Raw genomic sequence first — 17,845 nt, 5'->3', positions numbered from 1 at the left:
GAGATGTGTCCGAAAATTAGTGTGTATTTGTGTATAATTGATTATGTATGAATGAAATTAGTGCATGCATAAACTTCGGAGAAATTCAAGTTTCCGCTACGCGAACGTTTGGCCATTAGCTAGTTTTCATATAAAGCGCTTACGTAGAGAGCTGTAGATTTTTACATACGTTGTTTTGAATTTGTTTATATTTGTTTAAAAAACAGATTTAGAAAAAGTTGTAGGGTTTAAAAGATAAAAATATAAACGTAAAATACACTTATTAGGTCTTAGTTCTTAAAGTATGCAGTTTGGGGTCTAGATTTTCACGTTTACACAAACCTTGTAAGTGTCTCCAACATGTTGCCAAGTATCAATGATGTTCCGTTAGTAATTAAAAAGTTATAGGATATTTTATCATGAATAGATCACTGTTTACAAAGCAGTCGAATATCACGACGTTCTAAAGGAATTGCATGGTAAAATGTATGCCAATAATTAGTTTAATCATTCAACTATTCACTTGCAAAATTTCATGTCATTAAATTCAGTAATTAAAGAAAGACAATTATAATACTGACGGAGCATCGAAAACCTATATAATCCGACCAAGTTCGGATAGCTACAAAAAAGCGGCCGTGCCATATGTCTAAGCAACGTTCTTAACTTGGAAGGTTAGTATTTATTAATATGGTACAGTTGCGTACACAAGCGTTAGGAAAAAATAAAACAATTGTATGTCTTGATTGATAAATATTTTTTAATAATAATGCCACTATCTACGATAAAAATAAATCTTCAATTAACAAGTACTTCTCTATTTAAATATAAGTGTACAAAAATATTTTTATTATTATTACTTACATAAATTACTTAACTACGTGATTAAAAATAACGTTAATAAACGTTACGTATTTTAACTAAAATGTTGTAGATAGTGGCGTTATTATTAAAAAATATTTTTCATTCAAGAAATGCAATTGTTTTATTTTTTCCTAACGCTTGTGTACGCAACTGTACCATATTAATAAATATACTAACCTTCCAAGTTAAGAACGTTGCTTAGACATATGGCATGGGCTTTTGTACCTATCCGAACTTGGTCGGATTATGTAGGGTTTCGATTCGTCAGTATTATAATTGTCTTTCTTTAATTACTGAATTTAATGACATGAAATTTTGCAAGTGAATAGTTGAATGATTAAACTAATTATTGGCATACATTTTACCATGCAATCGTGACGTCGTGAAATGATCTGTTCATGGTAAAATATCCTATAACTTTTAATTACTAACGGAACATCATTGATACTTGGCAACATGTTGACACTTACAAGGTTTGTGTAAACGTGAAAATCTAGACCCCAAACTGCATACTTTAAGAACTAAGACCAATAAGTGTATTTTACGTTTATATTTTATCTTTTAAACCCTACGACTTTTCTAAATCTGTTTTTAAACAAATATAAACAAATTCAAAACAACGTACGTAAAATTTACAGCTCTGTAAGCGCTTTATATGAAAACTAGCTAATGCAAACGTTCGCGTAGCGAAACTTGAATTTCTCCGAAGTTTATGCATGCACTAATTTCATTCATACATAATCAATTATACAAATACACACTAATTTTCGGACATCTTCTTCTAAAGTCTATGGATTAAAGTTCCGCCAGGACAACGTTCGCCAACGTTCGCCCAGCGGAATCAATTTCTCCACAATGGCTGCATACACAAATTTTTATTTACCATACACAATTATAGGACGTCTTACACTAATTATCTGCATAATTAAAATCTTTAAATTCAACAACATTCCGCTGCGCGAACGCACACCCATGAAACCGGTCATAACAATATAATACAAGCAACAATAAATCACTTGTGACAAGTCTTCCACTTCATACGTAAAATGGTTGTTGAGTTCAAATGTATAAAGCTACAATATTATTAACCAAACAATTAGTGCTATCTAATACGAATCAAAATCTAGTGAGAAGGATCTGATGTATAGGAATGCTTAAGTTTTAGCTTTTATTTTTATTCTGCTAAAGCTTTAGCTTAATTTCCATTTAAGCTTAGGGGCCCATTTATGCAAACCATTGAGAGCCAAGCTAATTTATGATGTAAATCTTTACAAAAAGAATAAGTATGAACGGCCACAACATTGTAAATATAGTGTACATTTATTTCATTTTATTTTCAGAGAGATAATGTTTTTTAATATTGTTGAGATTGATATCAATGTACTGAGAGGAAGCTCATATCAAAGGTATAGAAATTATTTATTATTTCTTTCCCTTGTAAAATATGTATATAGATATGCAGAAAAATATCCGATTTTATCATTTTAGCATCCTAGACGTTAAAGATAAAAGATCTCTAAGTTGGATGTTGTGACTTGACACGGAACAGACTGCGACAGCGCGGGCCGCGCGCCGCTGTGCCTGCGCAAACCGCCTCGCGCGCACTCACCGCTTTGCATTCTCATTCTGATACTAATTGTATGTGTCGAAATCTCTCCTGTATTTCTAACGACTTCAATTGATGCCTTTCTTTGGGTGCTCGACGCAGCAAAGCGTTATATTTATTTTCATTCGTGAACATCACGTTGTACATAAGTACAATATGGAAATTTGCATCGGCACAACGGTGTTAGCGCACCCCGCTGTCCGCTTGGGGGCAGCCCCTCCAAATATTACGATATGTATCGCTATAACTATGCAGAAAACATAACCATTTAAATATATTAATTTTATTGTATTTTTAAAGGCTACTTGAATATTTTTTTAACGCAAAGTATCTGGAGATCTAAAATATACATAAGAGAATATAGTGAAAGTATGGATGAGCTAAAATTAATTATCCTGAGCTGAAATAAATGTAATTATTTTGTTTAGGTAATGGAGTGATATTGCTTAGGAAAGCTATTTGGCGAAGTGTAAATGTATAAATAAATTAATGCTGAGACATAAGTTTTGTGCGATTACATCATTTTCTTGATGGATATGTATTTTGTTACAATACAACATATTACAAAGACTTAATTGTTTATTGTAACGGCGTAGTTCCACTCGAATTATCTGTACGGAAAATGGTGCAAACGTTCTGTATCATAATATTATGTACCAATATGAGAAATTTTATTTATCTGCTTTGCATCTAACTGTATAATAATTATTCTAGGTTTTTACTCTGTTCGTTACTTGTATTCACGGCCTTTTAGTTTAATGACGATGTTCTTGCTATAACATAAAGTGGAAAATAATTTAAATATTCGTAAACGAAACCATTGCTTTAGATGCAATAGTAATGAAAAAGCGATTGGAATCTTAAAAAAATATCTTCAAATCAAAAATCGTACGCTTATAATTATGCTTTAAAAAGCATGAAGTTGAAAACCAATACTTAGACGTCGTCGTTAAAGTGTGTTCTTTAGTTTTTGAGTTTACTTACGATACTCAACGTACAAACTCTTGAAGATTTGCGCCCCGTATGCACGCACTATCACTTTGAGGTAACGTAACGTATGCTTAATATTTAATTTAGAAACAAATATTACCAATTGGTTTATTTTATGATGAATAGACTAGAATAATTTTAATGTTACGTTACGTGACCTCGATTCTGAAGCTGCGGGCACTGAAAAATCTTATAAAGGCGAAATACGTCTCTCTTGTTTGATTTCAAAAATATCGTTTGGGTTCAAAGGTCAAACACTCAGTCGTGACAAAACCTTTTTTTAGTTCGATTTTCTTCACAAATGTAAAATACTGGATGGTTAAAAATAACACATAAAATATTCAGTGAAGATTGAAAATCGAATTAGTTTCGTCTAAATATATTTATGGTCATGCAGGCGCGACAATAATATTATTTCAACCTAAAATTTTTCCTGTACATTATTATATTACTGATGTTCCCTTTGTAAATGTGAATAGAGTAAAAATTTAGTACCGATTTTAACTGTAAAAGATTTGTTTATATAAACAATATTGTAACCAACTGCAATTTACAGTTATGTACTTTTTCACTGTTTCCGTTTTCTTAATAAAATGTTGAAAATAGCAAATCTTTTATTTTTTATTACACATCCACAAACAGTCCAATATGTCTCTTCTTGACAACGGTCTATATTAGGACAATTTAGCTCAGCATAAAGGTATAGGTCCATGTTCGACCTCACGCGACAGACCACAGCGGCTGCAGTTGTGAGTCCCAAAAAAATGCCTGGAGGGCTACAGAGGGAATCCCACTGGGGTGCTTACTCCTTTATAGATGTAAAAGGCCACTGATGATGATAATGCTAACTCGTTTTATCTCATGTAATATTTTTCATAAAACTTGCCGTTTTCCTGAAAAGAGAAAACCTTTATATTTTTTTTCAAATTCGCTCATTAGTTTTGGAACCTGTAGACTAAAAGTAAATATATTAGTATACGATGAGATATACCTTGAACTTGGAGTCCCAGTTTTATGTTGATACAATAGTGTAGTAGTTGAGAGAAAAAAAAACAGTATAAAACACATATTCAGTGACATAATATTTTATTTTCATAATCAACATGATACAGATGTTTATGGCTTCGTATTCAAATATCATTCTATTATAATAAAAATATTAACAAATTATCTTACATCCACTTGAAAATGTACATTTGTAATAGACCTTACAAAATATTCTAGAGCACTACAAGTTGATATCACAATGCGGACAGCCGGCGAGCTGCCTACGAGCCCACGTCCTGATATAAACTTGTGTTCATTTTTTTAACACTTACATAGATAATGCTCTATTGCTCCTACATTAAGGCATTAAAAGATAGTTTTACGACGCGACATTTTCTATAAGGACGTAAAGAGCTTCGTTTAATGCCCGCTAGACATTTGTCACTTCTAGATTGTAGCATGACGATAATTATTATTATTGATTAAAATTGAAACCTGTTCATTAGAAGCACCTGATTTTATATAAATTTATATTCACGTCTACTTATTAATTTTTCTTGGCTTCTACAGGAGGTAAATATACAACTAAATTAAGACAATATTACCAGGCCCAAACGCGGGAGTAAGGAAATTCATATTTATATACGCGAGACAGTTTGTAACTGACAACGATACCTCTATCTTCAGTCCCAGAACATTCCACCAATACATCTCATCTTTCTTCAGACTACGAAAGCATTAAGTCCTTTGAATAATAAATCGTGTTAGTTGGAACACCGTGACAAGCCCGTTAGTTTCGATAATGTGAGTGAAATAATTTCGTTGTTAGTTTGTAACGTGTGAAGCCTCGAAACGTTCGAAACGTACGACCGAAAGCGGTGCTCACAAATGTCTAAGAGCTAACAACTTAACTATTAGGCCACGAGTCGCGTGGAAATCGAGATAGCGTCATAAATAAGGATTATGTACACGTAACCGTACGATAAACTAATTTTGAAAAATAACAATAAATAATAAAAACGACCACAGTTAATATGGAATGAGTAAAACTTCCAACGCAAAATGTAACGGCGTAAACGAGAACAACGTTAGCCTATAGCGACACTGACGACTGAGACTCGATCCGGTGATTCAGCTCCTGAGGCGGGCGGCCGCGGCCGCTAGAAAATGTCCGGACACTGTGACCAGTCCTGCTTGCGCTTGCACTCCCAGTAGCGGTGCGTGTACAGGTGGCGCAGGTGCGGCTGCTGCTGCGCGTGGGCTGACAGCGCCTGCCGCGAGAACCACAGCGGGCGGGGAGCAGGCGGGGCGGGCTGGCCGGCCGCGGCCGCCTGCTCGGCCGCCGCCTCCAGCTCGCGGCGCGCGGCGCGCTGCTTCTCCTCGAGGCGCAGCTTCTCGGTGTTGGCGTCGTCCCACAGCCCCTCCTCCATGAGGCGCTGGTCGGGGCGGCGCCGCGAGTCGGTGGGCGCCACGCCGGGCTCGGGCTCGTTGAGCTGCGCCGCCAGCAGCGTGAAGTTGTACCAGCGGTCGGAGTCGGGCGGCGCCGGCACTCGCTCCCAGGCGACGGTGAACTTGCCGGTCTTGCAGACGGTGTTGTCGGGCGAGGCGCTGGTGACGGGCGCCACCTCCACGCGGCTGTCCCAGTGGCCCTGCAGCACGTAGCGCGGGACGCCCTGCGGGTCCTTGATGACGCCGGTTACCTTGCGCTGCGTGTCCTTGCTGAAGTACCCGTAGGGCAGGTACTTGAGATGCGCCACGTAACCGGCGGCGGCCCCGGCCTCGCCCACGATGTCCATGTCGCCGTGGTTGTCAACCCACAGCTTGCCCACGATGATGTTGTGCACCGTCGTCGTCACCTGCAACCAGGTAGCGAACATACAGATACATATCACTTGCAAAGTTACAACGTGCATGTCTCAATGCAATAAAACTTTTTAAAACCAATTCTAGCTTTCCATTACAAACTAACTCCGAACAATCATCAATTCAATGAAATTTTGTTTCACACCACTGCTTACACGCAATATCACCGCTCGCTCTAAAAAGTTTACTTTTAACAAGTTATATAAATAACTTTGCCACTTGGAATTTGGCTGCTAGTGACAGCACCACAATCAAAATGTACGGATACTACTTCACATGACTGACTTCTGAGGGGCAAAGTTATTTGACATGAGCTGCACAGAAAGCCCAACGATCGCACTGGTCAACTGTATGTAATGAACAATCCCCAGCCCGACGCGTACCTTCCTCCAGGTGTACTTGTTGCCGGAGCTAGGGAACATGGCGGACGCGCCCCCCAGCGGGATGACCTGCAGGTATTTCCCCCTAAACTTGGTGGTCATCGTGAACTCCTGCCAGCACTGCCAGCCCGCCTGCCCCTCGCAGAACTGCGCTACCATCGGTGGATGATGCGACACCTGACCACAAACAATTTTGAATTTAGTTAGTTTAGCGGCCGAATTGTAGTGCAACATTATGTACTAAGGGCTAGTGCTGGAAGGACATGGTGGGGAAGGGCTGGGGAAGAGGCGGGGAGGTTTGGAAAAGGCTAACTTACACATGTAGGAACAACTTAAGTCCCAAGCACATGCAATAAATATCACTGCAAATATGATTTGTAACACTTCATTTGAGATTGCAGGTGCTTGAGACTCGGCTACAGAGGAAAGGTGAAGGGTGTGTGTCTACTAACAAGTGGGTGGACTTGCCTGCTCAGAGATGGCTCGCCAGCCGAGGTCGGCCATGCGGTCGCACTCGTACGTCTCGCCCAGCAGCGGGTTGAACGGCTTGTTTGTTCTGAAACAAGACAGTAAAAACACATTTTTAAGTTATTCTTCAATTTACAATTCCATGTTGGTGAAAGATATTTAGGCTTGTGCACAAATCATATTATTATGTAAGAGATTATTAACGAAAAGTGATTTATTATAGACTCATTATGTATCCGTTACATCAGGCATCAACTTCTATAAAACATAAGATTAAAAAACCAAAAAAAAGTTAAAGCACCAACTGAACAATATTATTAATTAACTTTCCACCACTCCAAAATTAGTTTGAACATTAACAAAAAAAACATTTATATTATTATACTTGAGGTTGCAAATGACTGTCAGAGAGGTAAAAGTATCTAAATTATACAAACTGTAATTTCTACTCTATTTATTCACTAGCGACCCGCTCCGGCTTCGCACGGGATAACAGAATTTTCCCAATATTTAATGTATGTTATTATACATCTAAACCTTCCTCTTTAATCACTATCAACGGGACAGAAAAAGCGACTTTGTTTTATCCTATGTAGTGATTTGTCTTAGACTAAATTATATATTAATGAATATACCTGTTAGCAGTAGTGGCATACGAGGAGACAGTGAAGGCGGCCACATAGGCGAGCTGCTGCGCGGGGTCGCTGAACTTGGCGGCCTGGTCGAGGATGCTGGAGTACTCGTAGTCCTCCGTCAGCCGCTGCAGCATCGACAGCGGCTCGCTGAAGTTCACCGGGATCGGGATCTTCGAGAGCTCCTTACCTGTTTTGAATGAAGAGTATTCAGTCCAGTCATTTGTTTTAAGGACATTTGGGTTATGTTTTAATCTAGTAGGTGTTCATTTACAATTATACTTTATAAAACATGTCATACACATCCATTTTAATAGGACCTTCATAATATTTCGATATAAACTTGAAGTGGATGTAAAAAAAAGAATATGCTAATTCCTAAAGTTTTGTCGACACAAACTAATGAAATGGAAGACACGAAATAAATAAAGGCCAATAAAACTAATTATTCCTTAATAGCTCTCGCGAAGTCGCGATACAGAATGGTCTTAACCTTGAACTACAACAAGCGCTCTAGAAAGTGTCGACCCACTGTTGTAATCAGCCTATTTACTATTCAGAATAAAAATTATTTGCAAAACCTACAAAGGTAGTGTCTGTATCATAAAATAGACGCCAGATATAATTTATCTTACAATAAGTGTAAGAACTTTTAAAATTATTCCAGCAATTTTATATACCAAAACTTTATCAACTTTTTCTCGATAAATAGCTATACTGACGGTTATTTCGAATCTAACAAGTAGTTCTTAAGATTATACAAACCTCTTTAGCTTTACAATAAGCATCAATTTACAAACCTATGCAATTCTTCATGATAGACCAGAGACTGAGCGGGTAGTTGGGCTTCTCGGGCACGCGCGTCCGCCGCGGGTGTCCGTCGATCAGCACCTGCTGCGTCGCAGACACGTGCGGCTGTAACATGCCACGGTACACCATTATACCTAAGTATACTAGAAGAAAGTATTTTCACTATAATGAGGTTGACTACAAGAGGCCAAGACCCACAAACGGTTGTAGAGGCAATGGAAAGAAAAGAATGAGGTTGACTGGTAGACAAATAAAAATAAATATGCAAAAACCAATACTCTCACATGATATCAATCTTTCCACTATCGTAGTCAGTACTGCTATATAAATGTTTTTTTCATTTTAATTTCGAAGATGACCTGACACGCTTTTCCATTAAAACACTTTTATACAGGTTGAATTGATAACCTCATATTTTAAAGTCTGAAAAGTAACATCTTCCGCAAGCTGTAATCTAAATAATTGATATCAATAATGTAGCGGCCAGGGCCATACTGCCAGACCCAGGGGTCAAATATTGGTTAGCCTTGCATTATGCTGATGATCGAAACCTCTAAATTAAGGTCAGTAGGAAGTCTAGCTATTCATGAGATCTATATAATGTTTGTTAAAATAACAAAATATTAGTTTCTTATATTGAATAAATAAATAAAATTTAGTATTTTATAGGTCATTTATCACCTAATTGGATAGACAATGTATCCGAACGTCACATAACAAATGCGTTAGTTGCTTGAGTCACGACATTTTACCAAAGACAAATTGGCACTTTCCTCTGGTATTAATATGCCAATTATTTCTATAAATAGTTTTAATATGCATGGTTTCAGAGTGTATTAATATTAATTTAAAGATATCTTTGTTGTTTCCAAAGGATAACCTTTTAAAACTTGTTGCAACTGCAGGTATTTAACCTCCCAGCAACCAGTATAATTTTGTGCATGAATAAAAAATCTGTCTTGCATCAGTCATTTATATGTAGTTATGTGGCGTACTGCATATTATATTTTACGTAATTTGTGACGTTACCAACGCAACATTTGAGTTTAATCGAATACATAATTTGGCCCAGTACTGAATCTAGTACATTTTGTCAAATTTCCGTTTTGGAACAATGCCAGCTCCTAAAGTTTTTAAAACTATGTTTCTGTGTTGTACCCCACGTAGATCGACATTTCTATGTTCTTCTTTTGTTTAAAGAAACTGTTGTGAACTTACCCATACTATAATATCTTGTGTCTTGGGCACTACGGCACCACTTTCAGCAGTAGGTTCTAATTCTGAGCCTCCCATCACGATTTCTTCTCGTTCCTTGTCTTCCACGAAAATTACCTTCATTGAACAACACAGCCACTATCAGTTATAAATACTAGATTTGCAATAGTATATTATGCGCTACTTAAACACCATGACGTGTTAAAAATTGAAGGCCAAATACTAGTCATGATAAACTTGCTTTGTAGGTAAGAAACTATGAATGTTTCTTATTGTCAATAACACTAAAACTAAATTACGACATATTTAGACGTCAAGAACATTTACAATAGAATCATCAGGTGTGTATTTACATTTCCATGTCAGTGACAAATCGGAAATGATCCACATTTCAAAATTACGTGCAGATGCCCTACATTGTACAATGCCTAGCAGCAGTTAACATTGATAACTTAAGCGAGTGTACAACACGCACAAACAGATATTATTATAGTAAACAAAATAGTGACTGACCTGTTGAGTCTCAGTGACAGATTCACCCTCAGACTCATCTGAACTTTCGCCGCTTTTTACTTTGTTTTTCCTATTTACCTGTAAATTCACACACAGCACAATGAACAAGGGGCATGATTCACTCTGCCGTAACAATCCTCAGATAACATGATGACTAAATAAACAAAACATTAACATGAACTCTCAACATTGAAACTAAATTATTGTTTAAATAAACCTGTGTTGTTTCAAGCTATCAGTCTCTAGACATTTAGTTATTTGAATACAGAGTTCATGATACAACAGCTAATTTGTTGTTTTAAGATCCATGTGTGCGATAACTTCTGTAAGAGGCAAAACAAGGTAAATGTTCTTCAATAAACACTTCGTTTATTGTAAAACTGTGTGGTTAGCGTTTTATGTTAATCAAGTTTGACTTTGTTTCTGTCATCGGGTTGAATATTAACAATAACAGTGTTGAACAACATGCAACTACAAGTTCAATACTACCGATGAGTCATAATATGTTCAGAAGGTGAGTTAGGAGACTTGTGGAGGACTTACGGGCACTTTAATTACAAATGAATTTGGATCATCCATAGCAGAGGAGACACCCTCTTCCACAGCATCAAAGAACTCATGATCCTCATCCTCTGTCTCGTTGCCTTGCCCGGTGCCGTTCCCTCCTGTGCACAAAACTTAACATAAAACACGAGTTGCAGTTGTTAACATAGGTTTTAAACAGCCAAATATAGCAGAGTATGATGACATAATCGTAATTAATTTATTGTTTATATTTTTTTTTTTAATACCACTGATTTGTTCCAAGTCTAGGCTTTGACTAAAAAGTACATACTTCAAATATTTACATAGTAACATGATAAGAATCTCATGAAAACGGAAGATTCAATCAAAACACAAATACCCATATATTATCTTATCAATCTATGAACAACTATTCTATTTGTCATTCAACTGATAGTAAAATGTTGAGTGATGATAACAAACAAATAAACAAATTGATGCTTAAAGGCCATTACAGCTTCTAAGAGGCAACATTTGGAGACGTATTATCATATTTTGTGAAATAGATTAGCATTGAAGTTAATCTAAGCATGCGGAATAAAAAACAAATGGAGAGAATAAATTTTGTTTTCTACATGTAAACAAATAAATATCACAAAACTACAAATTACCACAAAATATGTTGTAAGAAAAGTGTGTCAATATACTTCTATGTACACAATACTGGACATGAAAAGCAAGGATAAATGGGTACATCACTTTGAATACTCCTTGCTGGATAAAATGTATTGAAAATATAATTAAAGCACCATTCTAATACATAAGTCATTTCCTTCTTGCATGAACCATTAAATTTTTACCTATAATGAAAAAAATATAACTGTAATGAGCATGCAATAACATCACATGCACTCATGCTACAAGTGGTGAACTGATTTATTTATGATTTGACAACACTCACTCTCACCACACCTGTAGAAAATTTACAAACACCTAAGTTAGTGGCAGGCAGCAGTTATCAAATATGTCACTACACAATACTAAATATTTTGTACAGCACTCAATTCTGCTGATATTTTCATGAGTCTGCAGTGTATTTTACTAAGAATACCACATGTAGATCAACAGTTGGCCTATGCATATTATTTGCAAGTGATTACTTACATGTAACAGTGTATGATGATCGTTCGTCACTAATTAACCCCATGAAATCAACTGGAAAGCTAGCCTTTATATAGCATTCAGTGATGATGTGTTTTCTTTATTATTAGATTCCACTTACCGCCCATTATGTTGTATTTGTTATGGAGAAATCAATTTATCATTGCTTTAAACCTACCAACATAAATAAATAACGCAAAGCTAGCGATACAAGGCCAAGATCACAATAGACGCGTACATGAACGTGATTTCGTTATTACTAGGCAGGACTAACACAATACTGCACTGCCAAATGACAACACTTTGCTCCCGGTACACGTTAATTAAATAAACGATTAAAGAACAACCAATTACAAACTGTTAAACGTTGAACTGAAAAACAACAACCTTGAAAATCACCAAAAATTTGTCTACAATAGTATTGCAAATTACATCGTCTCGCTTTTATGCACTTTTACGTACCAAAATAAGGTAATGATTAATATTGTATATACATTTTTGTTTTTGTATCACACACACTTCTTTGATGTTGAAATGGATTAATTTTGGAATAATTTTTAGCCCAAAACGCAAATTTCTTTTCGATTTTTCATCCGTCACGAACGACACGTTCCGTTTCACGTTCGCATCCGTTTGGATCACAGATTATACTTGTGCATTGTTTATGTTTAAATATCATTCATTCAATATCATATTTTTCGATGGTAACCCAAACCAATTCGTCCGAAAATATAGTTTCCCGATGTATTCGTTCAAAATTATGTATAAAAAGGTACAATAAACAGTTTTGCTGGTACCGTACATCTGTATGCTGAAGAAATATCAAAGTAGGTAATAAACACAAGAATAGCTGTACTTTATTCATTCAATACCCGAGCCTTGTAGAAGTTTACTGACATTTGAATGGTCACTGGTTGTGGAAGTGAATTTGCCGTGAGACAACTCTACAGAAAAAACTTAGCCTTATACAAAGAGTAAAATAATACTATGGCCTTATAGTTACAGACGGCTTTCTGAACTCAGATTCGATTATTTGTTATTCAACTTGTTAGGACTACTTTTACATTAAAGATTTACGACGTCCGATGTCTTGGATTTTTACCGTTAGTGGCTGACACTTTCCACTTTTACATGCCGCCACTGATACGGCACTGATGTGTTGCTAGGGTGGAGACAGACTCTTACACCTAGATGAACATTAGCAATCTTACACTAAATTAACAATGTTTGGGTGGGTGGGTCAGTTGGAAAGCTGGTAGAATTTTTTTAAATAGGTATTAAAAACTTGTCCAATACCTATCTATACTACTTACATTTGAATAAGTACTTAAGGGGAATACTTCATCTGGTAGCGTTAAATTCAAACACATACAAATAAAATGGTTTCTTGCTGTTTTGCCTCAGGCGTCATCTTATCGATCGCGGTAATAATAGAACTTTTGATGACCTTGTTTGACTCCGAAAGTTCTTATAATTCGATTTCATTCCCATATATTGTTTTATTTTGCATTTAATAAGTTTATCACATTCCATTTAAATTGTAACTTTCGGAGCAAAAAAATACATCAAAAATTACTTTGAGATATATTATTGCCGGGATCGATAAGATCACGCCTCATATCGAATGTTAACTTAGGTAAAACATTTTATTTTAAATTTCCCGCTACCAGTTAAAACATTCACCTTAACTAAATGTAAATAATATTTTAGAAAAATACTTATAAAGCAAATAAACTAGTGCTTAAAATAATTATTCAAATAACTAAGCTATTATTGTATTTACATTATTTGTAGCCACATTTTATTTTTAAGCTGACTTTTTAAATAAAAAAACATATCAAGATTGTTTATCTTTAGTTATGTGCCTATACTCAAAAATTCAATAATAATTAAGTCTGTTCACAGTCAGATATTGCCACCTGCTAAAAGTTTCATTGGTTATCTAATTAGATAATAACGAGATATAAATTAATTGTGATATTAATAGCGACTTAAGGAATTACATACAATGTTATAGGATTAATTAATCTAATGGGCAAATTACAATGTTACTGAGATTTTTCTGTTTCAATACAAAAGAGAAATAAGTCCCGTTGCTACTTAGACTAGTTAAGAAAATGTTGGTTATATTGACGCTATGTATCTATCCTTTACAACCGCTGTTCATAAAAGCGTATTCTTCTTTTAAAGCATCTTTTACAATCACAAAGTGTCCTATGAGTTACATATAAAAAAAAGACAATAATAGAGGAATCTACTGCAAAATTTTCTTTTTTTTTTTTCAAATATTCACTTTCTTGTGAGAAGTACCTAAATATTTTATGCTTACTTAATACAGTCATATTTGGTGTGGACTTTAGTGGCCTTGAGATTAAGGACGCACCTGCACACAAAGTACCTAGGCACGTTTATAATGCGTTGGTTCAATTTCCAAAGGGGCTATTTTAAAATTGATTAATGGTAAAATGACTATCGCATCTTAGAAATCGGTCTATCCGCCTTGAGCCACTGATGTTTATGGTTTATCTGCATATGTATCTGTACCCGCCATCACGACTTTTCGTATAAATTATTTTCAACACAATAAGTTTGATATCCAAGCTGGTACAGATGTTCTTGCTCTTCTTGATCCTTCTCCGCAGACTTGAACAAAATGATAGCAAAAACTAAACTAAACTTACCAGGTGTAGTATTGCGAGCAGTTACAGTCTTCTCAAGATTGTCGTGCTGGCGGGCTAGTTGTTCCACGACTTCTTGCAGCCGCATCTTCTGTTCGCGCTCGTGTTGCAGCGCGCGACTCATGCGGGCTGAGGACGCTGCTGCCGCGCTCATGAACTCGGAGCAAGCCTGGTAACAAACGTGTAGGTTTAGTAATATTAAAAGTGAGTTTGTATGTTTCATTTATTGAACAAATTGCATTTCAATTGGCATGGCTAATGGTAATCTAGAGATGGAGGTAACGTATTTTCCCGGGTGCGATACTTAGTTCTGTCCGGCAACAATAACAATCAATATTTTTAAAAATTAATCTATTATATAATCTAGTTTTATATGTACATTGAATTTAAATAAGTGGCGTTTGTAGCTCATCAAAAAGCTATAGCATTATTTTTTTTTAAATGCTATATAAAATGCTGCACTTACATTCATCATAGCATTGCACGATATCCTAAACAGCGTGGCTCGTTCAGACACTTGTTTCGTGGTATCCGTCGGTGGGATCTCCAGGTCGACAAGTGACCTCTGCAAGGCTGCCCCATGCCTGGCCACCAGTTCCGAGCAAGTGCGCAAGTCATGGAACCTAGCTGCCAGTTCTCTTGCTATACCGCCCGCGTCCTCCCCTTCCCCTTCACCACTTCCCGCCACTACTACTCCTGTCGACATCTGGTCTTCATCGTCGTCTGATTCTTGAGCTCGGCTGGATAAAATATATTCATGTTTTAGGCAAAAATAAAAAAAAATATGGGATGTGACCATGGCCTTCTTTATAATGTGTTCTAAGTGTGTGTCACTTATAATTAGTAGCATGTAAGTGGTGTACTGCGGGTCATTGTCATGTAATCACAAACAATTATTTTGTTTATGTAACTAAATATTTTATGAAAGCTTTTAGATTTGTCTCCACATAGATTGTATTGTGGTAGAAATGTTACTATCGTGAATTGCAATTTTCTCAACACTATAACCTAATCTAAAACTGAGTTTCAAGATATTTCCGATAGGAACACATACATTGCTTTTGCCTTGGCCAACTCTAGAGCAGTAACCCAACTCTGGCGTTCCACTTCATCATGAGCCCTGATGTGGAAGGTCTGCGTGCCTCCGTTACTGATGACAAACGTGCAGGAGTCTGCCGTGTGGATGAGGGCCCCCAGCAGAGATATGGTGCCCCTGCATGTATGGGCCATCTCCGCTTGGTTCCTGAAAACATAGAATAAAACTTGAAATTTTTGTAAGTGTAAGAAAACTGGATTGTAACATTTAATCCCTTCTCTAAGCTGCTATAACCAGTTGTTTAACATACTCTTGTGAATTTATAGTTAGATGCTGCTGGCTTGGCCAGTTTGGTTATTTGTAGTTTTATGTAAAACAAATAGCATATTTGTGATCTTCTATGTATGGTCTACTTTGCTGTACATAAATTATTTTAAATGACTGTGGCTTTTTTGGGCATCCTCTTTTTCTACTATTTGTTTATATTTTTTATTATTTCTACATATAAAACCCTACACATTGTTAAATGTGGATAATTTCATGGACATGGACTATTTATGAATGTGGCTCTCAGGTGCACAAGGCACTGATTTTAAATATCTTTTAATGTTGGGATTAATAAATAATCATGTTGGTCTAAAATTTGAGTCTGAGATCTCACTTCATACTATAAAGATGAAACAGAAAGACTGTGTTTGTATATGTTTGGTTACTTCTTCACACACAAACAGCTTAACAGATTTTGATGAAACCTTGCACTTGAAATAGGCTACTTTATATCTGTGTTTAAGCAGTAGTTCTCTCTGTATTCAGGACCAGGTAAAACTGTATATAACAGCTAGTGTAGTTATAACTTTGTGTTCAGACTGAAATGTAACACATTCTAAACAGTGAGAAATGAGCCTAATTATTACACATTAGCATTCAAAGTAGTCAGTTAGTATCAGGAAAAATCTCTAAAAACAATTAACATAGTACTACTACATGTATGTAGAAAAACTTGTTAGCCTTGAAAACAATAACAGTGTAGGTATTATGTATTTAAAAAAAATAGCACACCATTAAAACTGTTATGTGATATTTTACTGTTAGCCTAATCTATGTAATACCTTGTTGATTTACTAATTTGGAAAAAAATATGTATATTAATTTGTGTTAAAGTAATCAATCATTTTAATGAACAGATGTAGATATTATTTTATAGCATTTAATAAACAACAGGTGCATGTTGTAACCATTAATAAAACTACCTATGATTTAATCAACAGCAAATGTAGAACAAATACTATGAACTATGCATCTTTATTATCACAAAAATCTAATTATTACAACTTATCTACTGTCACTGTCAGCATACAATGTACTACTGTATGTAAAGTACTTTTCACTATATTCCTACTAATAACGACTTCGAACAATGCATTATTAACATTACGTAAAGTACCATATCTTTACGAGAAAACTTTTATGATATTATGATTTAATATTTCTTATAGAACAAGAAAACCAATTAGAAATACTGCAAAAACACTGCGTCATACTAAAAAATCTCGATATTAACCTCTCTTTGCTCTGATGAAACTTCCAAGCAAGTAAGTCATTACTGATATCAATTTTCGGCTGATACGAAACAGCTGGAAGGTACAAGCAAGAATCTAGTACGAAAATTACCTGTAATACGACAACAGTCCATTCGACAACACGAACCATCTTCGCTGATAACCCTTCAAATAATTTGTCCACTTGAATAGCCAGCCCTTTTTCTCGGGATCCCCAGGTATTGGCTGACCCTTGGCTACGATAGCATCCGACATTTTTTTCTTTTTAACACAATTTAAATTAGAAAAACATATTAATTTAAACTCTCTACCAGCCACGTCCGTCGTCGATTCACAACTTATTTATTATCTGTTAAAATTCAATCAAGTTCATTTCATTCGTTCGAATACTCTAATTTTCAGGAACGGAACAAAGTCTAGTGAAATCCTTTTTCAATCGTTACAACTTTCTCAACAGCACATTTTAAAGTCGTCAGACTTTTAGTTTTTAGTTCCTCAATGGGTGAAGTAAGTAGGGCCAACAGGTGTTGTTCTCAAAAAAGCAGTTTTCTGTGAAACATTCCGCACGAAATCCTCAAAACTATTCTTACTTATTTCTAA

General features: G+C 35.8%; 1 protein-coding gene across 1 annotated transcript; it reads right to left on the bottom strand.

Annotated features, from left to right (window-relative positions):
* Positions 1 to 4,508: 4,508 nt before the first annotated feature.
* Positions 4,509 to 17,607, bottom strand: LOC110370769 (oxysterol-binding protein 1). The gene is made up of 12 exons (XM_021326720.3): positions 17,358 to 17,607; positions 15,705 to 15,893; positions 15,117 to 15,390; positions 14,654 to 14,819; positions 10,851 to 10,972; positions 10,308 to 10,385; positions 9,798 to 9,911; positions 8,570 to 8,684; positions 7,773 to 7,959; positions 7,138 to 7,225; positions 6,673 to 6,846; positions 4,509 to 6,282 (listed from the first exon to the last, which is right to left on the bottom strand). The coding sequence occupies exons 1-12, from the start codon at positions 17,498 to 17,500 to the stop codon at positions 5,587 to 5,589; spliced, it is 2,346 nt and encodes a 781-aa protein (XP_021182395.1). The 5' UTR covers positions 17,501 to 17,607; the 3' UTR covers positions 4,509 to 5,586.
* Between the last annotated feature and the right edge of the window lie 238 nt (positions 17,608 to 17,845).

The sequence above is a fragment of the Helicoverpa armigera genome, chromosome 22, assembly GCF_030705265.1.
Source record: "Helicoverpa armigera isolate CAAS_96S chromosome 22, ASM3070526v1, whole genome shotgun sequence".
NCBI lineage: Eukaryota > Metazoa > Arthropoda > Insecta > Lepidoptera > Noctuidae > Helicoverpa > Helicoverpa armigera.
This window is presented reverse-complemented; position numbering and strand designations above follow the sequence as displayed.